At 38.8% G+C, this 26,402-nt stretch overlaps 1 protein-coding gene across 1 annotated transcript in view; it reads right to left on the bottom strand.

Moving 5' to 3' along the window:
• CUBN (cubilin) overlaps window positions 1-26,402 on the bottom strand; it is a 141,628-nt gene that overhangs the window by 98,600 nt on the left and 16,626 nt on the right. Inside the window, exons 13-25 of the mRNA XM_074528306.1 lie at window positions 25,492-25,723; window positions 24,094-24,275; window positions 23,143-23,305; window positions 22,759-22,949; window positions 19,021-19,177; window positions 18,062-18,240; window positions 17,432-17,594; window positions 16,921-17,137; window positions 15,782-15,912; window positions 7,604-7,790; window positions 3,865-4,025; window positions 3,156-3,337; window positions 2,343-2,499 (exon numbers count right to left, since the gene is read on the bottom strand). Coding sequence (XP_074384407.1) covers window positions 2,343-2,499; window positions 3,156-3,337; window positions 3,865-4,025; window positions 7,604-7,790; window positions 15,782-15,912; window positions 16,921-17,137; window positions 17,432-17,594; window positions 18,062-18,240; window positions 19,021-19,177; window positions 22,759-22,949; window positions 23,143-23,305; window positions 24,094-24,275; window positions 25,492-25,723 — 2,302 coding nt within the window. The remainder of the gene's footprint in view (window positions 1-2,342; window positions 2,500-3,155; window positions 3,338-3,864; window positions 4,026-7,603; window positions 7,791-15,781; window positions 15,913-16,920; window positions 17,138-17,431; window positions 17,595-18,061; window positions 18,241-19,020; window positions 19,178-22,758; window positions 22,950-23,142; window positions 23,306-24,093; window positions 24,276-25,491; window positions 25,724-26,402) is intronic.

Genomic DNA, 26,402 nt, shown 5'->3' with positions numbered 1-26,402 from the left:
TCAGATTAGAGAAGCCATGCAGAAAGAGAATGGTGACCTCTTGAAGAACATATTCTGTATGTTTCAACCAAAACTCCAGCTATTCAAACTTGCATCTATCAGCTCTATTATGACCTTCTTTTCTGACACTTGCATACCCATCAGTATATATTTTTGAACATACATATTTTTGGGCAGTCTTCTTTAAGTCTAAATACATGGGTATTCATGAAACAATTTTTTTTAAACTAATTGTAGAAATGTACCCTGTCATTTGAAACAATTTGGGGAGGTGCTCAACAAATATTGACAAATAGATAAAAGTGATTTATTTCTGCTAATTAGGAAAAATTATGATCACTGGCTAAAACAACTAATGGAAAGTACACTCCTATTATTGGGCTTTCTAGCCCCAGGAAGAGAATGTGATAATGAAATTTTTTAAAAAGGAGCCATAATTTTCCTTGTGAGACATTCAATAGCATCCTAGCATAAGAACTGGACACTCAACTGGAATAATAAGAGCTTTCCTTGAAGTGCAGAGAAAATAAAAATAAACTAAACTAGATAAAGAACAAAATTACAATTATGGCATTAGGTCAGTGAGTCTCATTTTCCTGTATCCACCTTTCCCTAGAGACAAAAATATCAGTGTGGGCAATCCCTTGTCTGGAGAGAGCAAACAATGTGTACTGGGAGCAGAGCAGAGTAATTAATGCCCAGGGAAGTGGGCAGGAGGCAGGAGCAGACCAGGCTGGTCGGTTTGTGCAGCAAATCTGCAGAGTTTGAACAGCAGAAATAGCTGAGATTCACTTGCATGACTGCTCCATTGTCTGTCACCACAGGCAGTACACCCACCTCCTGCACATTTTTTCTATTCTAGCCAAAGGATTTCAAGGTCTGCGTTTTCAGTATTTCAAAATGCTTGGGATACAGCTGCAGGTCAGGGTCAGGTGGAGTGGAGCTTGCCTGCAAAGCTACTCTGAAGCATTTGACTTTTTGAAAGGCAGGACAAAGAGCACAAAATGGGCTTTGAAGAATGCAAGACAGGTAAAATCTGCTACCCCCTGCCAAAGGGATTTTATTAGAAATATATCAGGCACAGAGGTGCCTTTGAATGGTAACTTGATACCATGTTTTCCTTTGCAACATTTTCCAATTAATCATTACATTTCTTTCATGTACATGTAAATGTATCTGGTGTCTAAGCATCCTTATTTTACAACATACTGCCTACATAATTTTAGCTTTTGGGCAAGCCATTAAAAGCTTTCTCTGATGCATCTTCAGGAATTAAATATGAATGTAAATCACATTATCTGATAGCTCAGGTTCTACATCTGAGTGCTTTGAAAGTGCTCTTTCTGTTTAATTAATGAAAGGCAGGGGAAACCTTTGCTAATATATCCTCTTGACATTGCAGACTGAAAAGTACATGGTAGTGATATCTGTAAGGAATGACGGAGCCAAAGCTTCCTCCCTCTCCTAATTACTGCATGTATCATGTGTGGATGAACAGCTCTGGTTTATTGTCCAATCCCAGGACAACTTCACATCTATAAACCTGCTACAATCCTTGTCACTTGGGCATATTTAGAGGACATAAATATGCTTGCAAATCACTTTGTATGTTATGAAATGACATAATTTCCAACGTGCATTTAACTGTTAAAAAATATAAAGTGCATAATGAGAAAAGTAAACACCAGGATTCAGATTACGACTGGGAATAAAATAACTTTGTCATATGTCTTCTTGTATTTTTCTCCAAATGCTATTATTCTGATATTTCTGGGATAGTACTATTTTACAAAAACATGTTTGCAAGAAAAGCATTACCCTTACCACAAGATACTAAAAATTAAGCTTTTTAAAACGTTCCTGATAGGCTAAATTATCCCAAGCACCCACAATGAGGCAGTCTGGCTGACAGAAACTCAATTATCCTTTGTCATCCTTCCTCAAAAGCAGCTCTAAGATCAGATAATCTTGCTGTATCTGCCTTCTCTTTTAAAAATTCAGGAGCCTGAAGGAGCAGAAGAGCAAGAACTGACAAATCTACCCTATTATGGACTTCCAGCATTTGTTATTCTGAGTAAATCTGGAGTGGCATATGCCACTGGTGCAGGTAACAGAAATAAAGCCACCTTACTAGCTTTCTCCTGAGGAGGAGATAATCTCCTTCACAGGTAGATGGGCAGATAATTTTTAGGTCTTTATGTTCTGTAACTGTACTAGAACAGAAAATCTGGGTCATTGGTATGCTCTATAGATTTTACTGTGCTGATAAATATGTAAGATCATGGGCTGCAAGCAGCTTCACAGATAACATGAGCTGTAGAAACATCTCTTCCTTCACTTACCCTGCTTGTATTTGGCTAAGAAACCTCCACCCTGCAGACTGCTGTCTGTCCTTAGTTTTATGTACACGTTGTCTCCACTGGAATGGATGGTTTGTGGTATCTGATCTCCACAAAATTTACCTAGTGGTTTAGCACTGCTGCTGTTGCCATCATATAGCTAAAATAAATCAAACCAAAAACAAAAAAGAGAAATGAAAAGATAATAAAGCTGATGACATTACAAGTCTGATTAATTTTCCCCTAACAAATGTCTGCTTAGGGACATGTTACTGGGTATACAAGAGGTTAAATTCCATTTCTGCTCAGAGGAAGCCTGGCAGGCATTTCAAAAACAAGCAAAAACAGGAAGCCAGTAACTGAATACTAGTGAGTTTTTAGGGGCTGAGTCACCAAGAGGGGAACACAGCACCCCATTTCAATTTCAATTGAAATATTCAAATAATTTATGGAACAATTCAGATATTAAAGTTGGTATTAACAATATGGTTATTGACAGCATTGTGCTTTGTTCCCCATAATTTACTAAGAAGTCATGCTAAGGCCTTGGTTCAAAACACAGAAAATTTAAAAGATACAGACAGATTCTTATTTGTATCTATCAAATTCTTTCTATCTAGACATAAATGCTTTTCTTACCAGCAGCTACACAGACACTGCTGCCTTGCCTCTCATGGCTCCGTGAGATGAAGGGAGCACATCAACATGGAGCTTTCCTATTCTGAGTCTGGTCACTTGGGACCATTTGAAAGCCAGGGCCCTGTGTTCTTCCTGCCTTTGTACCTCCTGTAGGGCAGAGTGCCCCAGGGCACCTACCGCCAGGTAATCAAACTTGCACTTCTGGTGATGCTCCAGGTGGAACTGCTCAAACTGGATCTCAAACGGGCTCCCTTGGCTTCCTTTGAGCAGCCAGTAGCACTCTGAATTGTGGTAATATGGCATTGGGTAGTTGGGAGACATGAGGATGCCAGAAGATGTTGTGAAAGTCCCACCACAACCTGAAAATAACAGAGAAAGCAAAGCAAAATTTAACAATTAGAAGAAGGGAAAATTAAACCTGGAGTGTGTGATTCTCACTGGTGACCTCCTTCACATGCCCTGAACTTCTTCAGTAATGTCTCAAAAATCTGCATCCAGCCATCAATGTTGTAAGCAGAAGACAGCCTACGGCTAATAGAAGTATTAACTATCTAACTTGAAGAGTGCTTCTGATAGAGAAGTATTAGAAATTTGAAACCTCTTCATTATAGTCTTAATTACTGCTTTTCTAAACATAAGAGAAAGTTGAAGCTACTTTATATCTAGGGAATAATATGCTCTTTTCTGTGGTAAAAAAGAAAGCCCAAGGATCAAGAAATATCTTTGTTCTTAACAACATGCATATATGTCACTATATAATTAGCAGACAGACTTTAGAATATTGGAAGCAGAAAAAATGAAGGGGAAAAGGTGAGAAATTAATTACAAAGAAAAGATCAAAACTAAGATGTGTAAAATAATTCTGTACTTGATGCAGTCATTTTACCTGCTGAGGTACCATCCCACTCTGCTGAAAATCCCCTTCTTGTGCCAAATATGTCACTTACAAACTTTATCCACAGCTTGTTACCATGAGAGATTATAACAGGAGGCAGATCTGTACCACAGAATTTTCCAAGAAGAGGAGAAGTTTCATAGCCTCCATCTCTAGAATGGTAAAGAAGAAAAACCTTTGGTCAGAGACACCATGAGAAATGCTAGCAAATCAAAAATCTTGTGATCCTTCTGGTCTGGGAAAGACTAATCCTGGCTCTTCATCTTCAACAGAAATACTGCTACCAAATACTGAGTCTTGCTGCTTGCAGTAATGAGCCCTACCAGAACCACCTCCTTGCTGGGCACATCACTCTCTCATCTCAGCAGCCTGAGTGTGTCAACACAATGGCAAGTTTGAGCAGTGTCTCAGGTAGACTATATTCTCCTTATTCTACAGGTTGACAATCATTGGGGCAACCAAAGGTAATCCTTAAATTTGAAGTAGTAATTTTCTCACTCCTCACTCTTTAGCCTGATGCAAATCTAGATGAGCTGACTTGTTTTAAAAAACATGTTTATTTGCTTCCATACAAATGGGAATTAATTTCTGAGTTAATTTCATGATGTGATGCATGTTCTGAAATATTTTCTTAGTCTTCAGAATTGGTTCTAAAACCACTTATATTCCTGTTTTTAAATTAAGTAATATTTCCAGTAACATTTTTTTCATTCTGTAATCAGGATTTACAGCTAATGTTCTGGTTTGCCTCCTGCACATGCCTTATGAGCATTAAAAAACAGGGTGACAACCTGCTTATCAATTGCTTCCTGGCCTTTTCTTTAAGCACCTTCATACTACAATCAACCTACAGGTCAGTAGGACAATGACAGATAATTTATACCTATATATGGTGTGATCTTCCTATGATGCTTTTTAAGTGGACAGTAAGACTTTCAATTGCATATTCACAGGTTTACAGCTGCTTTTGAGAAAAATTTCTACTTAGCCTTTGCCACTCTGTTTTCTTGTCATCCTCCTAGCTTAAACTGCTTGCTGCTGTCTCATGTTGCTGGCAGTTGGAGAAATGTGCCAGAACAGTTGCATCTCATTACACTTGCACCTCACTTGCATCTTGGCCTCTGCAGCTGTGGTCAGATGAACAATTTTCTTAGTTGACTGAATGCAGTTTATCAGAGGACACCTCAGGACAAGAAATGAGAGTGGCACTTCACCTAAGACTTGTGCAGCTAACCTATTTAACAGTATCAGGTTTGAAGAGGCATTCTAAAAATCCAGTTACGGCAGTGGCAATGTGCTGAGTTGCACTTAGAATGTTCTGCCCATATCTTAGAACCTGTTTAATGCTGCTGAACTCTTCACAGTGAAAAATAAGTTGGATTTATACTATAAATAAATGTTTTCAGTTCCTAAGGTAAAAAAGTGAAAAAAAGATCACTTTTGGGTCATCAAATTAAAGTGTTAATTGTTAAAATAAAGTTAGATTGCATTTAATCTCAGATTGTTTTTCTAAAAAGAAAAAAAGTGAAATGCTTTTCTTAGAAAATATTGAGAAAGCTTTTCAGGTTTTCATAACTTTCTCAGGTTGGTATGCACAGCTGAAAAAACCCAGCTAATTCAGGTGGAATTCAGAATCTCAATACTTCAACTTCAGCAAGCAGATTTTTGTTTGGTTTTCAAAAGAGGATACTATTTACCAAGGAACACCCCATACAGAATATCTGGTATAACGTTCAGGATAGGCTTTATCATGGTGCTCAGTGAGGTAATGGAAACTCTTAGCACGCTCAGACTGAAAAAACACACTGCATTCCTCAGATATGGTTCACCAGAGAGCTGGCTCACGAGGACAGGAATGGGTGCACCAACACTGCAAATTGCAAATCCATCTGCAGCCACAAAGCAGAAAGGATATGCACTTGGTGCTGATGAACTGTGAGCAGGCAACCTTCCTGCAAATATTCCTTTCTTCTACTTGTCCCTGTCCTGCAAAATTTCCTAGAAATCACTAGGTTAGTATCCTAAGTTTAATGGTGATGCTGTACAGAAAAATATAGCAGATTATTTATATGCTCTTCTTGTTACCTCCTAGAGTAGCTACTATATAAAGACTATAAACATAAAACAGAACATAGGACATAGAATAGTTTGGGTTGGAAGGGGCATTAAGGGCCACCTATGCCACCCAACTCTGAAAGGAACAGGGACATCTTCAAATAGATGAGGTTGCTCAGAGCCTCATCCAGCCTGACCTTGAACATTTCCAAGGATAGAGCAATAGCTACTTCTGTGGGCAACCTGTTCCAGTGCCTTACTACCCTCACTGTAAAAAGTTTCTTTTGAATAATCCAAACTCTCTCAGCTTGTCATCATATGCGAGTGCTCCAGCCTCTGGTTGTCCTTATGGTCCTTCTCTGAACTTGCTCCAAGGTCCATGTCCTTATGCTGGTGGCCCCAGAGCTGGATGCAGCATTCCAGGTGGGGTTTCTCTCACCAGGGCAGAGCAGAGGGGCAGAATCACCTCCCTTGGCTTGCTGCCCATGCTGCTTTTGATGCATGATGCCCATGATGCAGCCTAGGATACAGTTGGCTTTCTGGGCTGCAAGGACACATTGCCAGATCCTTTCTGATTTTTCATCCACCTGCAACACCAAGTACTTCTCCCCTGGGCTGCTTTTGATCTGTTCACTCCCCAGCCTGTATTGACACAGAGACCTGCTCCAAACCAGGAGCAGGACCTTGTGCTTGGCCTTGTTAAAGCTCATGAGGGTCACATGGGCCAACTGGTCAAGCTTATCTAGGTCCCTCTGGATGGCATAATGTCCTTCAGGTGTGCTAGCTGCACCACTCAGCTTGATGTCACCTGCAAACTTGCTGAGGGTGCACTTGACCCCACTGTCTATGTCATTAATGAAGATATTAAATAACTCTGATCCCATAATAGACCTCTGAGGGATTGCTTGTCAGCAATCTCATATGCACACCAAGCCATTGACCACTACCCTCTGGATGTGACAATCCAATCAACTTCTCATCTTCCAAACCATCCACCCATCCAATCTATCTCTCTCCAATTTAGTGAGAAGAATGTTGTGGGAGACTGTCAAAAACTTTACAGAAATCTGCAGAGATTACATCTGTAGCTGCTCATTCATCCACTGATGCAGTCATTCCATCACAGAAGGCCACTGGGTTGGTCAAGAATACCCTTAGTGAAATCATGCTGGCACCTCCTTGTCTTCCATGTGCCTTAGCAGAGCTTCTAGGAGGATCTGTTCCATTATATTCCCAGGCACAGAGGTGAGGCAGACAGGTCAATAGTACCAGCGTCCTCTTTTCTACCCTTTTTAAGAAATGGTACAATGGTTTCTCCTTTTCCAGTCACCTGGAACTTCACCTAACTGCCACAACTTCTCAAATATGGAAAATGCGTCACAAAACAGACAATAAAACTCTTTGTTTCTGCACTAAGGAAAACAACCCAAGTGCACTGCATGAGAACATAGTCCACACACTCCACTTGCTCTCAGAACTGGAATTTATCAAGTGGGAAAGCTGACAACAGAGCAGGATGAGAGCAGGAAAAGGTCGCCTTTAAAGCTTTCTGCTAAGTCCTTTTCCCACATTGACAGCAGGGTGTACAGTTAAGAATAAAGATTCCGAACATGTTTTAGTGGGCTTGGACAGCACACAAACCGGTACTCAGGACAGGATAAATAACGAGCCTTGCCTGATTTTTACATAGTCCTCAGTGCAGCGCCTGTTACCCTCGAGGGTGAAGTCGGTAAAGGTGAGCGCGATGCGCCTGTTGAGCCCCACCGCGATGGTGTAGGTGCACTCCGTGCGCACCGGGTAATCGCTGGGGTAGTTGGGAGATGTCAGCACACCAGTGTCAGCTGTGTAGTTGTGAGAGCAGACTTTAAAAAGAAAAGAAACAAAGATGAATTAATGTCGTATGTCTGCTAAATTAACAGGAAATTTCTATTTTCAACAGGCAGAGGAGCAAACATCCTGTGTTCCTGTGCATTATAACTCTTCCTGGACACATCTCACTGCTGAATGTCCACAGTATAAACTAAAACCAGGATCCAGCTGTTTCAGGGGATTTCTTACATTTCAGTTGATTTGTTCAGTTTTTACCAGAACACTGTGTCTGTAATAAATAGGCAACATAAAGCAGAGTCACCTGCCCAGATGGCTTTGTCCTAAATCCCAGGTAAGCAGAGAATGGAAACTGAAAGGGATGTCTTGCTGAAAATGAAAGGTAGAATTCCTGAATTTCTGAAAAGCAGTGGTGATGGAAAATAAATACAGTTTCTAGCTATGAGGAGAAGCTATAGTGTTTTCAAGCATTCCCCATGGTCAAAACTATTTGAGGGGATTTTATATGTAAATTTCTTTTCCCATTTTCTGGGCTATAAGTGACAATAATTTAGAAAGTGGTATAATCCTCAGAATTTGCAGATACAAGAGCTTTATTAAGGTCTTACATTTAAATGAACTTTTTTTTGTGAACAATGTATAAGCTGGGAAGAAGAAAATAGTGTGAATAGTGCTGAGGTAAAATCTAAGCCATAATTAAAAAAAAGCTCTTTTCAAAGCACAGACATAAAGTCTAGGAATTAAAATATTTGCTATAAAATAGTATGAAACTTTGTTTGGAAAGAAAAATTGCTGTCTATTAGTTGATCACAGTCAATCAGTAAAGTTTGTGCTATGGCTGCAAAAAGGGCAAGAAGAAATGTGAACTGTGCCAAGTGTTTTCAGGCAAAACAGGAAATGCTGATGCCACTGCACGAGGCAATGGTGCCGTGTCACCTGGGAAAATGTGGATAACTGTGGGCACTGAGGTTCTGAAACTCAAATGGGAATACATACGACATAGATTGTGGAGATAGCAAGAAATTAGTAGATTGGTGGGCAAGAGACACTAGAAGAGCTTAACTTGTTTGGCTTAGCAAGCACAGATAAACATCAAGAAGCATGAAGAAAGGAAAAATAGAACACATTCTCAACGACAGGACAAATTCAGAAGTTAAAAAATGTCCATGAGTATCAATACATAGAAATTAGGAGAAATTTTTATTAGGAAGTGAGTTCCTAGAGCAATGATCCAATCAGCATAACAGATACAGAAAGGAGAAAACATTCCACTGGTTCTTAAGGTACAGTTTTATTCATTTAAGGGGAGGGGTCCACATTATGTAGCTTTTAGCTAAAAAAAGGGTATAGGGATAAAAAAAGGAAAGGGGGAGTGACATAAAATTGTTGACTGGATTTGATGACCCTGGGGACTCATTCTGGTCCTCCATTTCCCCATTTCAGGTCCTACAGGTTGCAAATGTAAGAAATTAAATAGTTCCTACCAAATAGGCAGGTTTAGACTAATTATATATAGAACTGAGAGAGCAAGCAAAATAACCATTTAAGCTGGTTGCCACAGATCTCCGAGGTCTGCTTTCTAGCACAGCTGCAGTGTAGCAATATCTATGCTTAACTCCTCAACTGCATAACAATTTAGGGGAAAGGGATGGAGCTACACTGCAGGCCCTTCATGTCTAAGGTGGGTCATTTCCATGTCTGTTCTCTAGTCATTCTAACTACTAAAACACTTTTGCTTTTAATGGTGAATTTTTAATGGTTTTTTTTTTTGCATTCTGAGTTGCCTAGAAGGCCTCTGTTGCAAACATTTTCTGTGGGATAAATACTCCCAAAGCTAGCTCCCAGACTCCTGTTCCTAATTCATCATGGGGAGAACAGAGAAACAGGAACAGAGAAACAGGAACAGAGAAACAGAAAAAGATCAATAATTTTCTGCCATTGGCTTGTGCTTTGGTATTGACAAATCAAAAAGGTGTCATGCACTAGTTTACCTAAAATCATTATCTAGAAAGTCTTTATTTAGAATTTTAGCCATTTATGTGTTCCATCACTGCTATGTTTTAATGTATGCATATAACAAACAGCTTAGTCCTGGTCACCATAAGAGCTTTGTGCTGCTTTGTAAATCCTTCTAATGGATTGTTGGCTGTGCTGCTAGCTCCCATGGTGTTTTGCCATATGTAGGGCTTATCATCAAACCCCAGATCCACAAGTCAAAGGTTTTCTTGAGGATGCTGGGTTAGAAATCTGACGTAGACATGTGGCCCAAATTTTCCTAACAGACCACTAGAGAAAAAGCAGTAAAAAATTTAAAAGAAAATGTGTGTATATTTATTAGGTTACTTATTTTTAACAAATTATTTCCTCCTGCTTTAGGAGGGATAGGAGTCTGACTTGTGTATACTTGATGATTTGAGCTCTTGCAATACTGCCATTGCTAACCCTCTCAGAGACTGAGACTACCAGCTTTCAGCCTGTAGAATATTAAAACTGATGTACTAGATAAGAACCATTACAGTAAAATTAGTACTACAGAAGCCTTTTTTTTTTTTTTTTATCAGCCCTTTTAATAATTTCCACAGAATTTTCCAGGTTCCCTCCCTCATCAAAGTTTTTCTTCCTGGGAGGAGCCCAGACAGAAACTTATATTTCAAGTGCGCTGTTCTAACTGGAGCTCTGTACTGCTTTATATTTTGCTTAACAATCATCTTTATGAGCTAAGGGATAATAAATACAGAAGATGGAACAGTGACTGCCTTATAAATGTTAGACTTCTGGCTACAGTGAAATAAATCAAAGTATAGCTGGGATATGCTGGCTGCTATGAGGATTTAGGAAAGCATAGATGAACCCATGTTTTCTGACAGCCAACTCTTTTCTGGTACCTGGATTAATTCCTGGTGTTCTACTTTCAGCAGGAGAGCTGGAATTCCCCTTTAGCACTCGCCTCACTAACATTTGGGGGTGTGCTTGGGCAATAACAGATCCTTCTGTGAAAACTCAGCAAAGTTAGCTGGAAAAGAAAGTACTTTGACTCCTTTGCCAAAGTTCAGAATGCAGTCTAATAGCATATGTGATTATTATATGTCTGGAAAAAACCATGAATTCAGTTTAGTTGGAAGACACTTATTACAGCTCATGAAAAACAGGAGGCAATTGCTGAGGACAATCACACATCTTGCTTTGCCCAGTGTATGAGGTTTTGAAAGCTATTCAATCTGCCTTCTGATTTTAGTAGTGAATATGTTAGCTTTTCTGGAAAAAATGCCATAAATGGCAGTACCCCACTGTAATAGCCAACAGCAGAGAAAAATGCCAGCTTTTGTACTACTCATTTGTGCAATCATGCATAATGTAGAAAATTTTATCCAGGTTTTTTCCCCTAAAGAGATACCAATCAGTTGCCACAATCCTAATTATTCAAAACTCAAGCAGTAGTGCCGTAAGTAACATGGGATTTTTCTTCCAATCTCACTGTACCAAAGGAAAACTGAGATCCCTAAATATTCACTCTTTATGTAGTGCCATGCATGATCAGGAAAAAAAAAAGAAGAAAGTATCACAAGAAGTACATGCCTCTCCACAGGCAATGTGCATTTCATCTGCATTTCAGGGCCTTCTGTCCCTGCTGCTGGCAGATGCAGGGAAGGGAGGAGTGGATTTTTACCTAGGAGGCACACAAAGGTTTTTTGTAACATGTTAGACCCAAACTCCCTCAGAATACTGGGTATGATGGTTCAAATAGAATCTCTGCCTTCTGCTGCTTGACACCTAAACACTGTGGAGCTGTGTGACATATTTTGGCTTTTATAGGCAGACTAACACCCTGATCAAACACTGCCAAGTTACAGCAGCCTAAAAATGTTGTCAGGGGCCAGCCAGTTGAGCCTTTTTCCTGAGACTTGTGGGGAGCTGAGCAGATGCCCAAGACACATAAAGGACATCAGCTTTATTTTCTGGCTTAGGTCAACCTCATTCAGCCATTCTCTGCACACACCTCTTTGTCAGACATTGCTTTCCATTCTCATCATTGCTCATTCAGCTGAAGACCAGAGCCAGGCATCACACTGCTAACAATTACTGGGTTCAGCCAGGAAGAGGGGAATGAAGACCTCAACTTGTACTCAGCTATCAAGGGAGAAGACACACAAATCCATACTACACTTTCAGGAACACTTTTAAGTGCATGGATTCACAGATGTTTTTCTCTTTCCTTATCCCTCTCAAATGCTGGCTTCTCCAAAAAGTCATTGTAAGTAACATATAATCCACAATGAAGCAATTTAAAACCAGATTACATATCCTGATAAATACTATTCCCAATTCAGGATGATAATGAGGAAAATTATCTTTCACCAAAGCCAGAGAAAGACCAGGAATAAAAAGTATATCAGGAAGGCAATCTGCTAAAAACCTTGTTATGGTTAACTTTTCCCAGCAGAAAGACTGAAATGAAGCATCTCTAAAGAAATAAACAAATTTTAAAAACCCCAAACAAACAGAAAACCAACTAACAAACCAACAAAACACACTGCCAAAACCCCAATTCAAAGTAAAACAGATGGATTTCCACTTATTTGTGAAGAAGTTTGAGGGGCGAAAAAAATAATAGCACTGACTTCACTACTACTCATATGGGAAAATTGTGGCCTGTGTCTATCAAGACCCTGCACAAAAATTCCAGGAAGGACTGAAGTCTTTCAAAGATTTTTTTATATTTTTACATGGGTTATTTGTGATGTGGTCAGCCAAAACTGTCAGAAGAAACCCCTAAAATCTACCACAACACTTACATGGCTTTTGTGACATTCATCTATTTGGTAGCTGAGACCTGCACTCTTTGAAACAAATCAAAATATTACCTTCCATTCCATGTGACTTTCCCTTTTAAATGACAGAAGGATGACAAAGAACTAAGAGTACCTCTAGTTGAAGTGGGTGATACCCATTTTTAAATGAGTATCATGAGGGCTTCTCTGACTGAAGGATTTCCATCTGTATTGCTGCTACATGAGCTATTCACAGCTACTGGCTGGCACACTGCTAAAACAATTGTTTGCACTTTATGGGCCATGGCCATGGCTGCATCTAGTGGCATTCAATTTTTTTTTTTTTTTTTGGACAGGAAATATAGCTTTGCCTTTTATTCTTTTCAGGCTACTTTTCAAGTATTTAATATATCACAGATAAGCCATGCTAACAAAAATATCATTTACCAAGATGCATGGAGAAGAAAATTAATTTAATTTTGCATTAAAAAAAAATCACTCCTACATATCCTTCTTTTCTTAACTCAAATTTATTTGGCGGGGGAGGAGGGACAATCTTGTCCATGTTTTCAATAGCTCATTCTCTCTGAAATAACTCCAGGCAAAAGACTATTGAAATGTGTAATATGAAACAGAACATCTTTGACAAGTTCTGATACTGGCTATGCTCTTGCTGGCTAAGAAAACACAACTGAAAAATATGAAGAATTCTTATTGCACAAGAAACATTATTAGAACCATATTTTATTTAGCAGAAAAAAATCTAAATTAGCAGCAGATGTAAAGGAAAAAAACCATAGTTTTAGTATCTCTCAGACATTATTATGCTTAGCAATTTGCTACCTTAGTGTAACTGGATATACATGAGATGAAGATCAGACCTAAACATCTCACAGTGAGAAAACTAAACTTGATATGTTTGCAGGGAAGTGAGGAGTTGCTTCTCACAGCAAAATCCACATACACACATGTGTTTGCCTTCTCTCAGGCCACAGAAATTTCAGAACATTTATTCTTAATAAAAATGAATTTTAGCCCTCTGGTATTTAAGAAAACTTTATGGTACTGCTATACTTGTACTGGGCCAAAGAAAACAAATCTTTGTAAAAACAACCAAATCATAGCTTCAGCCTCTCTGTAAGTTTATTTACTCTCAGTTTCAGCAGCAATCTCCCACTTTGCCATATTTATACCAGCTGTAGTGGTTGAAATTAAAGAGTGTTTGTTCTAGCGATCGTTCCAAGAGTGAGAATAAATTGAGAGTTGGTGCAGATTGTCTGGAGAGTAGCAAAGATATTTGTGTTCATTATAGGAAAAGAAAATCCTAGGTGTTATACAGAATTTGGATTAAGATATTACATAACACTAATTTCACATAAACATATTATATAGTTGTTAAAAGCATTGAGGAGACAGCAGATGTGCATTTTTAAGGCATTGTTTGAAAACATTCCAGGGACAGCACTGATGCAGTTGGAACTCCATGTGACACATATTGCAGTGCTTTGGATGAAAGGTGAGAAAAGCCAATCACACAGTGGTGGAAAAGGAGGGGAATACAGGAGAGAGGAGCCAGAACTGTGAAACTGGACAGCATTGAAATGGCAGACACAGGCATGGTTACAACAGAGACAGAAATACAGATTGATGTTAATTAAAGAATACTTGATGGACTCTGAGAAAAGTTGCTATAAGAATATTTAGGATATTTAGGAAGGAATCAATCCACCCATGAAAGAGTAATCTGAGGTGAGTTAAAAAGGAAAAAATACCAGATTAAAAAGCAACAATGATATTTATAGAAGGTTTAGTTTACAGTTGCAAACAAAAGCTAAAAAATTACTTTATAAGGATGAGAATTTCCCAGTTTCTCACTAGGAAGAATTCAGATTTCCAACTACAGAGTTTCCTGGAAAGATTTTTAAAAGTAGAACTTTTTTATTGCCTATTACTTTCTAAGAAATAGAAATGTCCTCCTTGCAATAGTTCTCATTAAATCTTAATTGTTTGTACTGGCTTTTAGTTTCAATGCCAGATAACTCAAATACAAATGAAGGCAGCTGAGAAAATGGTTTCTTTGGATTTGTAAGTTATCTTGTAGTGAATAAAACCACAGCAGCAAATCTGTACTGGTGTCATCTAAACACATGTTGAGAGCCAAAATAGCCAATTTTCCCAAGATGTCACCAAGAAAGCTTTTAGGAATTGGAAATTTTGCTGCCTTTAAACAGGTTGAATAAATTCAGGAATTAGGAAAACAATGAACAGTACTTTATGAGTGCATAGATGAGTACTGTGAATTTCTGGTGTTCATCTAACAAATCCCTTGTAGTCTGCACTCACACACAGAAAGCACATATAAACTGATTAGTGATGGATAACAAACATCCCAGCTACAAATACGTTCTCATTTTTACTTTTTTCTTCTTTGTGCCACTCTGCCTCTTCTGTGGCTTAGTTCTGCCAGCCAGACCCTGTCCCTCGACCTTCCATAGCACTGAATGCCATGTGCAGTCATTTCTTGAACACATCCAGGGGTGGTGACTCCACACCTCCCTGGCCAGTCCTTTCCAATGTTTGACCACCCTTTCTGAGAAAAAATGCCTCCTAATGTCCAAAAGAGAAGAAAACTGAGAGAATGAGCAGCTATTCTTCCTTTACCTCACTGAAGTAAGTCTTGGCCCTTTAGAAAATATTTAAAGAAGGGATTTAATGCATGACAGGTGCCTTGAACTCTGGTGGAGACAGAAATGTTGCACTCTGTTGCAATGAAAAAAAAATCTCTTGTGCCTTCAGGTTATTTTGGTGCTTTATCAAATTTCATCCTAATTGACCTTTCTCTACCCACCATCAATAATTGAACCTTACAGAGACTAAATTAATTTTCTATGGCACCCAAGAGTCTCCCATTCAATGAGTCGTCCATGACTAAGTTTACTAGATCACACATGCTCAGTTCAGAATGCACAAAAAAAAAAATCAGAAAATATTTTTCCTAAATAATTCATGTAGTTCTGCCATGTCAGCTCTTACTGACTTTTTAAAGAAAGCAACAATGCTGCTAACAGAAATTGCTTTCTGCTTTCCTAGGGAGTAAAAAAAGCTTCTGAATAAAGCAGAATGAATAAGAGGGAGTAGAAGAGGCACCAGGAAGTCTACTGGCAGCACAGAAAATAATGTTTCTGTTTCTTGTAGTGGTTATTTATAGTGACAGCTGAAAACATTTAATTTGCATAATGAACAGACTGACATATTACCTTTGGATGCATCCAGGGAGATATAATTAGCTGAGAAGCCTTCAGATGCAATGCTGTGATCTGTCACGAAGGACAACGTCATCATATTGCCACCACTAGTGAGAGATGGTGGAATTGATCTTCCGCAGTATCTGCAGCAAAGATACCCCAAAGTGAATGGCAGTACTTTGTAAAGCACCTGCATCACTGGAAGAGAATTCAGCTTTCCTGTGAAGTTTGAATAGTTACACACACACAATTCTCTCCTTTGGATGATACAGATCCCAGGCATATACCCTGTATCATGGGACTAAATAGCACACTACATGTTAAAAGGTACAAATCTGAAGTGTGGCAAAATCAGAGAAGAAATTCTGACTTACAAAAAATTATCAAATTCTTATTGAATTTATACTCTGCCGCACCTACAAAATACTCTGTTCTTTTGTAGGTGTCAGTGTGGCTAGCTAAACACTAAGATTGCAAAATGTTCTTCATTCTGAGAGTCATTTGCTCCTTATTTTCCAAATACTGCCACGTCAGCCAACTGTTTTACAGTCTATAATGGCAACTGAATACTGTTCCAAAGTAATTCAAATGTTCTTGAATTCTAGGGCAACAAGAAAACTTTGTGTATAGACCAATTGGAGAAGTGAAATAAAAGAAAATATTCTTCCCTAAGATAAAATCATGTATCAGAAGAAAATGAAAACTAAATCACATAAAATGCAGATTGTGGTCTAGTTTTTGCAGATATTCAAATGTACAGCCTTTTAAGTAATCTTTCTTTCACTTCTGCAAGTCTTAAATCCTGTCTTTTCTGGGCAAAGATATACAAATGCTTTCAATTTATTTTCCATAAATCAAAATGTAAATGGAGCAGGACAAAGCTAGCTATTGAAACCTGTCCTTAAAAGAGCTATCCTTTAGACACAACTTAGTTTCTCCCAATATATTAAATTAAATGTACTTCTCATTGCACGGTCAAGTGGCAAGCTGCCTTTCCTATACTAGCAGAGAAATTGCTGCTATTGTTTCTGTGATGAAAAGAAAAGAATCTATACACAAAATTATTTAAGGAAGCAAACTGAATGTCAAGACCTACAGAGCAGTGCTCCCTCCATAGTAGCACAGGTCTGTAGGCTAATGGACATATTTACCTTCCCAATTTTTGCACAGTGCTGTTGTCATATATTTCAAGATAATCCTCTCTGCAGCTGTAATCAAATGCCAAGTTAAATGAAGTGAATGTCAGGAGGATAAAGTAGCCGGGCTGAACGTTGATAGTCCAGGTACAGTTGGTCCCATGTGGGTACACATCTGGATAACCAGGACTTGTAATGGTTCCTGAAGATCCAGTGAGAGTCTCTCCACATACTGCAGAGATTTAAATGATATGGTTAAATGGAATCAGGTCAAATGATATGTTTATTGAAAAAAGTTAGAGACTTATAAAACTGGTTACTTTTCTTTCTGAAATTTCATAGTCTTTCGTTCTTGATGCATACTACATGGTAACTGATTCAGAACTTATCTCCTGTTACACCATCCTAAAACTTGATTGACAGTTGTTTTCCTATATTTATAGTTTATTTATATAGTTGTTTTCAGTTTGTAGGAAAATTTGGAAAGTCCCAACAGTCTAAACAGAAACAGTTAAACAATCCTTACCTGTATCTAATGGCCAGTACTGAGCTCTGAAGCCAAGGTTGGTAAGCGAGGAAGCTCTGAATTTGATGTAGAGGTTGTTCCGTGTGGATTGCACTCTAGAGGGTACAGCTGTACCACAGTATTTCTCCAAAACAGGAGAGTCTGCGTTGTTGCCATCTCTGACCTGAAGAACGGTGCAAGCAAAATATGCTATAGAATTTTTTAATTACATTTAAGTATTAACCATAAAGTAATTCATAAGAACTATAAAAAAGAGATCCTTAGGAAGTCAACACTACCCTTTCTTCATGTGGTTTCCACTACAGGCACAGAGAATAAAACCTTATGCCTATCAGAGAAGCAGAGAAAAGATGAGATCTTACACCCTCAGCAGTAAATGGCACAAAAACCTTCCAAACCAGGCCTATCTGTTTAAAGAAACCTGATACTTGTCTTTGATTATCAAAACAGTCATAACATCTTTGGAGAGCCAAGAAAAGCTTTGGAATTCCATTATGAACCTGGAAAAGCTTTTGTGACTGCTGGAAGGAGTGGTCACCTGTCATGAACTTCCACTTAGGTGGAGATGAGGATCAGAAGGAACTTGCAGGTACATATCTACATCCATAGTGCATGCGTGTGGCTCCTTACCTCGATGTAGTCCGAATCACAAGTGGCTGTATCTCGAATGTCAAAGTCAGTGAAGTTAAGAATCACTGCTTTGGGAGCTGGCTGGGAGATGATCCACTCACAGGTCTTTGGGTGAGGGGACATCCTGGGGTAATAAGGTGAATGGATTGTGCCTGCTCCAGACAAGGAGCCTCCACAGGCTGCCAAGAGACACCAAGAATCAGTACTTGTGATGAATGATTTCAAGGAATGTGTCATGATGATGATGCATGATACGTATTAAGTAACGCTATGAAATTAGAAGGAAACCAACTCTAAATTATCTTATTACAGCAGCTACTACAGATCACACAACATACTTAAAAAAAAAATTTAAAGTGAGCATATTTAAAAGAAAAAAATGCAATAGGTATAGCATAAACATGCTTGTACAGAAGACCAAATTGTGCCCATGAAAACTAATGGATTTGACTAATTTGTTTCACAGACAGGCTCGTTGGTGGTTAAGAAATTAAAGACAGACAAAATGATAAAAACATTTAGGCAGAATTGAAGTTATAACATCTTTGATATTTCAACATCAAGTGATAAATCATCAGTCCCATATTGCAGAATCATTAATATCATATCACAGGATATTCTGTGTTGTAAGGGACCCACAAGGACTATCAAGTCCAGCTCTTAAATGAATGGCCTACATGAGGATCAAACCCACAACCTTGCTGTTTTAGCACCAGGCTCTAACCATCTGAGTTAATCTCGAAGTCAGAAGTAACAAAAGGTCTGTTTCAAAGCATGCTAGCAGTGCCTACAGCAAACCCACTGCAGACATCTTTATAAATTAATAAATTGACTCTGTTCTGTTCTTTCCTTTCTTTTAAAGTTTGTGTTTAAACTATTATATGAATACTATATCATGGAAATGACTGAAAGTGTCCAAATACAGGAAGTTCATAGTGCAAATGACCAGTTCCACTTACCAACTTGATAAATAGCTCTGAAGCTAGATCTCTGCACAGAAGCATCAGACTTGAATTTGATCCAGAGAGCATTGCTGGTAGAAGTGATTGCAGACATGAGTGTATTATGACAGATTTTTCTAATGAGAGGAGACATCTCACTGTCACCATCTCGAACCTAGTCATCAAAAAGAGGAAAGGAAAGTGTTAGATCGTAAAAGCCCTGGGATCTGATATCCAGATAAAACTATAATCTCCCAAGAGCTGCCACATAACAAAAGGAGTAGCTGTTTTATGTATTTATGAGAGGGGCACAGAGCCATCACTGTAACTGGCACAAGCACAGCACTTATGAGAGCTCAAAGAAACCATCAGATGATCAGCACAGAAGACACAAACACATGCTGCTGTCACAGGACATTAGGATTAAATTATCTTCTCTATGAACCACAGTTTTAGCACTATTTGGACCTATGGTTCCAAAAGTGACACCTTTAGGATGAAAGAGACAGGTAGGGTGCTCACCAGTGATAACTGTGAATTTTTTGCCAGCATTAAAATTCTCTGGGGAAAAAAAAGGTTATTTTTTATTTTCTTGCTCTCGCCATGAAGTTTCCAGTGATTTTTGTATGGCACTTCTCCAGAACAAGCATCTGCATCCATACATTCATGCAGGCAGACAGCTCACTAACAGGAGATGCAACTCCAAGTCCCTGACATCTTGGCACTCTTTTAGCTGAAGGGTTCAGTGTGTGATAATGGCAATGAGGCTACATCAGAGAATCCAGCTTTTACCTTCCACTGCCTTTCTACTGACCTCAATCAATTTGCTAATCAAATGAGAAATGTATCTTACATAATTTTCCCTGCAGTTGATTATATATCCTGATTATCAAGGGGAGTTGATGGGAAAGACTTATTTGTACCTCAAGACTTCATACCCTGAATCCATATTCCATGTAAGAATAGCTACATCCAGGGATCCAGGCAAAGCCCTGGTATATCTCTGAGGTGCCCATCTCATTTCAAGTGGGCAACAACAACCTGAGGTCCAAAAGATGAGTCCTCTGCTTTTGCCCAAGCAAAAAAATGCAATTTTTGTCCCAAAGATTCTCCCAGAAACAAAACACCTTTTTTCTGCTGTAAAAGTGCTGGTAGTTCATGTAGATGGAACTGCATTTAAACACATCTACATGCTGTCAAAACCAAAAAATCATTCCAGTGAGTTTACTGGCAAACCAGGGACATCCAGCTTTCAGGTCCCCTCTCAACACCAATTTTTTCTTCCTCAGTTGTATTCTTCCATGGGCTGGAAGAGAAGGTAAGGAACTGTCATGAGTGCCCTGGTGAACAGGCAGTGGCTGGCATGCTTGCCCAGCTTTGCAGTCTTAAGCTGGTGAGATGGCTTTCTGACTAACAGATATTTCCAATTTCCCTGGAATTTGAGTTTAAGGTGACAGAATTATTCTGGATTTATGGCAGAGCAGCTGACATCAGAATCTGCGTCAAAATATTTAGTAAGTCTTTGGAAAGCAGTGAAAACTTCCAGAGTGGTAATTCACAGAAGTTCACATGTTTTTCTTGAGCTGATTCTCCTTACACTTTTTGTTTATACGGTCCAGTGAGTAGTGATAAAAACAACAGGTTCTCTAAAGCATGTATGTGAGTAATGTCTTCTCTTGCCAGTTAGAAGGACAGCATGTAAAAGGGGCTGCCTGGGGTAGCATCTTACCTCTGCATCATCACGTCACAGTCTTTCTCAAATAAATTTTATTGTCTCTGTTTTCTTGTGGCAGATGCCCTCCTTAGCAAGAAACTAAACATCCCTCCCTGAGCAAGTGCTGTGAGCTGTGTCTTGTCCCTGTGCAAAGTCTACAGATTTCCTGATTTAACCAGGGAATGGAATAATCTGCACCTTTCCAAAGTGACAAAAAAGTTGTTGGAGAGTGACTTTTAAAGTAACTTAAAGACCCAAAAGTTATCTCCCTAGATGAGCCAGTGGGGGAGTTTACAAAAGGACATGTAAAAAAATCAGGTCTTAGAGCACACACAGTACTTTGGTTTTACTGACTGTCCCAGCCAGAAAATGTCAGTCTGATTTCTCTGCTCTGGGCTGAGCCACAGAGTGAGGGGACAGGAAGAAGAGGAGGGTTGAAACATGGGAACTGAAGGGCTTGTGACTGATCAGCAAACAGTGAGGTAAATGCCTTGCTGAACTGATACAAACCAATGGTGTTCAACAGAAATGGTTTTGTTTCTGTGGCAGTTGTGATTTTAGCTGCTGTTTTGCCAGCAATTAGGCAAGAGGAGTAGCAGGCCAAACAAACAAAAGCTGTCTGTTTTCATTAAACACACTTCCCCTCTCATTTCAGAAACTAATTACACTTCATTCCAACCTAGGTCTTTGAATTACAGGAGGAGAAAAGGGAACGATGACAACACAATAACATCTTTTAAAAATAGACCAACAGCACAGAGCTCATAGGGGCCTGCTCCTCACTGGTCAAGAAGAGATTAAATACAAAACCCAACCTGTGCTGCCCCTGAGCTGCATGGCTGGCAGTGCTGGACCCAGCTCTGGGGCTGCAGGGATGGCTCCCGGCACCTACAGCTGTAAATTTGGCACCCTACAGCTGTAAATTTATATGTAACACAACATTGCAAACCAATGAAGAGAGAGCTAGGAGTAAAAGTCACCTCAAGTGGATCACACGAAGTACTGACACTAGTATTGCACTATTATTATGTTTTCCATATAGACACATTCCAACTGTACCATTTTGTTTTCTTTGCAAATCAACCACAGACTGTGCCCAGCTTGTTTTCCTTCTGTTTAGCTCTGCACAGCCCAGGCACAGTTTTATCCAGGCAGCAGTACCCAGCAGCCATTCCACGTGGGATGAGGCCCTGTCTCAAGGCCTCTGCTGTTGTACCCAGCCTGTATTTCTCTGCACATTTGTATGTAACACAACATTGAAAACCAATGAAGAGAGAGCTAGGAGTAAATTCACCTCAAGTGGAACGCACTAAATACTGACATTAGTATTGCATTATTATTACATTTTCCATATAAAAACATTCAAACTGTACAATTTTTTTGTCTTTGCCAGTTAGATTTAGACTAAGAACAATTCTTGAATTAGACTTGAAAGACTTCAGTTATGGCAACAATAAACTCCCAGCTTTACATATGTATATAGAATCATAGAATCATTAAGGTTGGAAAGGATCTCTAAATCTTCAAGTCCAACTGCAAACCGAGCTTGGCCAAGCTCACCACTAAATCATGGCCCTAAGTGCCACTTCTACACATCTTGTAAATACCTCCAGGAATGGTAATTCAACCACTTTCCTGGGAATGTGTGTATAAATATTTATATAGTGTTTCCTTTTAGTGTCAGATCAAAATCTTCCATTTAACACTTTGACTCCAGAAAATGTTGCATAGCAGCTATGGCATTATTTTTTTTTTCTTGCAGTTGACATTCATTTACCAAATGTTCAAACTCCCCCTAATCATGTAAAAACTATTGAGAATTAGTGTTAAGTTGGACAGATTTCCTCATTCTCTTATCCTTGCTTCAATCCAAATGCACCATCCTGCTCTTTCAGCCCCTGTGACTTTTGGGCCCTAGTAAATTCATCTACTTAATTGTTTGATTAACACCCATTTCTGCAGTGGCCCTTGGGACAGAAGTTATACATCCTCTTGTACACATATGCATTCAAACTTTCATATCAACCGGTTAAGAGAATTACCTCTATATAATTTGCTGAACAATCACTATGACTCTCCAGCTCCATATGGGTGAAGTTCAGGAATATTTTTTCATCCTCTGGCTGTCGGATAATGTAGACACATTGTCGGTTGTTGATGTAAGGGTTAGGCCAGAAAGGAGATGCGATTACCCCTTCACTCTCTGTGAAATTTCCTCCACAACTTGGTTCTGCTATAATAAAAAAAAAAAAAAAGACATATTCGTAAGTACAGTAACTCCTTTTGAGGTTGCCTCTGTACAATGTCTGCAAATCAAAAAGAATTACTATATTATTAAAGAGCAAGTGGTAATGACATCCATTCATGTGTTATCTCTATCTCTAGAATGTCACAGACCAACCTTTGATCCTGAGTATTTTACTTACCAGGAGATGTTGTATACACAATATGGAATCCTTTATCAGTAACTGAGTCATCAGAGTGAAAGTGAATAAATGCATATGGACCAGTGGTTTGGAGTGGGGGTGGAGATCCAGTGCTACAGTATTTACCAAGGACAGGGTCTTGTGGAAGGAGTCCATCTCGAATCTAGACAGAATGACAGACCGACAGTAAGGATTATCATATGTGTGCCAGTTGTGAACAGTACAACACTCTTTAAGTTATCTCTGAGGCCACAGACGTGTTATGGATGGTGGGTGGAGGGAAAGCTCATAGGAAGTTTCCTCCAAACACAGAGGAGGCAAGAAACAGATCCACCAGCATAGCTGTGATGCTGCTGCCAGGAGTCATCAAGGGTTTTGTGAAAAGGAAAGAAAGTATCAGGAGATCTACTGTTGAACTGCTTTCTTGAAATCATGCTCTGCGTTGCACACAACATGCTATTCCAAACTGGCTTCACATTTCCATGAGAAGGTATTGCTGAATTCTGTAAGCATTAGGTCACACTCAACAGAAAGCCATAAACATCAAGTGGTGGATGGCTGTGTGAGCCAGTATAGGAATCTATTAGTCTTAGATCCCTTTCCTGAACAGTTACCCATAGGCTCATGAATTCTCTGTGGGTTGACATTTGACAAGGAGTTTGGAGACTGAACTTTGTACGAAAGTGAAAGCTTCCCATCAAGTATTTGGCCTGAATCCCATCCTGTTTGTCAAAGGACTTCCACCGACTTCAGTGAAGCAGGTCTCATCCCCTTTCTGCCCTATTGTCTCTGATTGTGCATGGATGGCTGGAATGCGTAAATAAAAAAAAGCATTTCAACCCCGGATTAAATTTCAAACAGTCCCCTTCTGTACATAAAAAGGTTTAGAAATATCTTGTTTCACAATAACATATCCACAAAATGTTGTCATCATTCACAATTACACTTTACCTCTAAATAGTCATAATCACAGTTGTCATGGTGTTCCAGGCTCAGTGTGCCAAAAGCAAATGTGATGAGGAGGCCAGGATTGGTTGAGATGGTCCAGAAACAATTTCTGTTTACAGGATAGTTACCAGGATATCCTGGAGAGCTTATGGAGCCGTAAGTACCTGTCAGCTCACCACCACATTCTAACAGAAAGAGACACAGAACAACAGAGTATTTATCACCACATGTTGGGTCAGAAGATGAACTGTCCTGTAGTGTCCAAACTACCAACCACTTTGGGGTCAGAGTAAATTAAAAAACAAAGACCAAGTCAAACAAATCAGCAAGTTTCTTATTTCTTTAAGTTTTGCAGTTAATTCTGCAATTTTAAAAGGAGAACCCCAAATATTTCCTGATTTGCACAATAAAAGAAAGATTCTTACCCAGCCATGATGAACATGCCTTAAGAGGAATAATCAAAAGCACTGTTTGGATTGGATTTACAAAATTAATCTGAATTTCTGTTCTTTGTAAATAGTCTCCATTTTTTAACCTATCACAAGACTAGTTCAATTTAAAAAAAAAAGGAAATAGCCAGTTTCATCTCATCTCACTGTTCTCTTTGCTTTTTTTTGTTAGTGCTACTTTTCCCTCCAAAATATCTGCTTTCACTTTTCAGTACTAAAAGTATTAAATCAGTATTTTTCAATTAGTAATTATCAATCTAATAATGATAATTGAAAGAAAAAACCCACCAAAAACCATATTAAAAGCATTTCAAGAAATATTTCTAGAAATAAGGAAATGGCATTTTTTACTCTATAGTTCATTCAATACACAACCCAATGCACTATTTTGTTTCTAGATAATACACAGAACACTGAAGTGACCTTAATGTTATGTGAGATGATTTGAAATTTATCTCTGGGAATGTATTGCCAGACCATGTGGAACAATCACCCAATTACCATTATCAAGAATTCAGGCAGAAATGTACAACAAATCACACCAAAAACCCTCACACATTCTTTAAAATCCAGTTCCCTATAATCTATCATGTTTGGAACATTTAGGCTGTTGTAAATTGTCAGTGGCAAAACAAACCATTAATTTGCTTGCTCGAAGTACCAGATATTTCTGTGACAAAAGAGAACTGACTAAATGAATACTATCCCCAGAAACACATGTTCTTTGGGGGATTCCTCACAGAAAGTGTAAAGCAGCCTTAAAAAAACAGCAGAAAGCTATTCATACAGAGACCTAGAACTAGAGTTTGAGAGTATCTTCAAGTGATATATATTTCAGCCTCACTCCCTTGAAAAACACTCTCCTTATGCTTCTAATGCTTCCTAATCAAAGGAAATAAGGAATTCATTTTACTCCAAAGCCATAAAGATGTTTTGCATTTAATCAACTTACCAGGATCCTGAGATTCCCAATGAACAGTAAAGCCTCCAGTAATGGTGTGGTTTGAGTATAACCAGAAATACAGAGAGTTGTGGGAACTGAGAAGCTCTGTAGGACCTGGGAAGCCACAGTATTTTCCAAGAATGTGCATTGATGCTGAAGGACCATCATGGATTTGAAGGAATTCAGAGTTACACTGATTACTTGTCTCCAGTTGGAAGAATGGGAAAGTAACACGCAGAATCTAATAGAAGAGAGAAAACAAAATATCTCTTTTTGTCTCTGTTGCGGAGACACTAATTATGCAGAGACTTTATGGATGAGATATGTGTGTCCATGCAACTGTGAGAATCTATGAGCTTTTGCGTCATTTCCTGAAATGTTCCAGGACAGAAAATTAAATCAAAGAATCTTAAGGGTCAAAAGGAAAGAGAGAAGGTAAACAGACATAAGAATTTAGTCAGTGAAGTTTTCTGGAAAGAGTATTATTTCTATAAACTAAAAATTGAGACTATTTGCCTGTGTGTGTTATATGTGCAACATATCTGTATGTGTAAATTTCAAGCCATGTGAAAAGCTTGAAACACAACATAAAGTATCTTATTCCAGGTTTCCCTAGGCAGTTTTTTTCATCAGGTAATTAGTATTTTTCACCCTTGCTATGTTTGAAAGTGTTGTAATGGGAGTTAAAAGGCTCAATGATCTTGTTTTGCACAAATAAAATCAGTGTCTCTAAAGCCCATTTTGGATACTTAGTGACATGCACAGCTTTAAGTTTCAGATTTTTCACTGATGTGCTGTAATATGCTCTGCTGAAGACAGTAGTGGCTCCCCAGCTTCAGGCTGACGACATGTCACATAAACATATATGGATATGTAATGCTGTTTAAACCACTGTTAAGTACTGGTTTATAATATGATTT

This window comes from Zonotrichia albicollis, chromosome 1, assembly GCF_047830755.1.
Source record: "Zonotrichia albicollis isolate bZonAlb1 chromosome 1, bZonAlb1.hap1, whole genome shotgun sequence".
NCBI classification, from domain to species: Eukaryota; Metazoa; Chordata; class Aves; order Passeriformes; family Passerellidae; genus Zonotrichia; species Zonotrichia albicollis.
The sequence above is the reverse complement of the archived record's forward strand: the minus strand, read 5'-3'. Positions and strand labels throughout refer to the sequence as shown.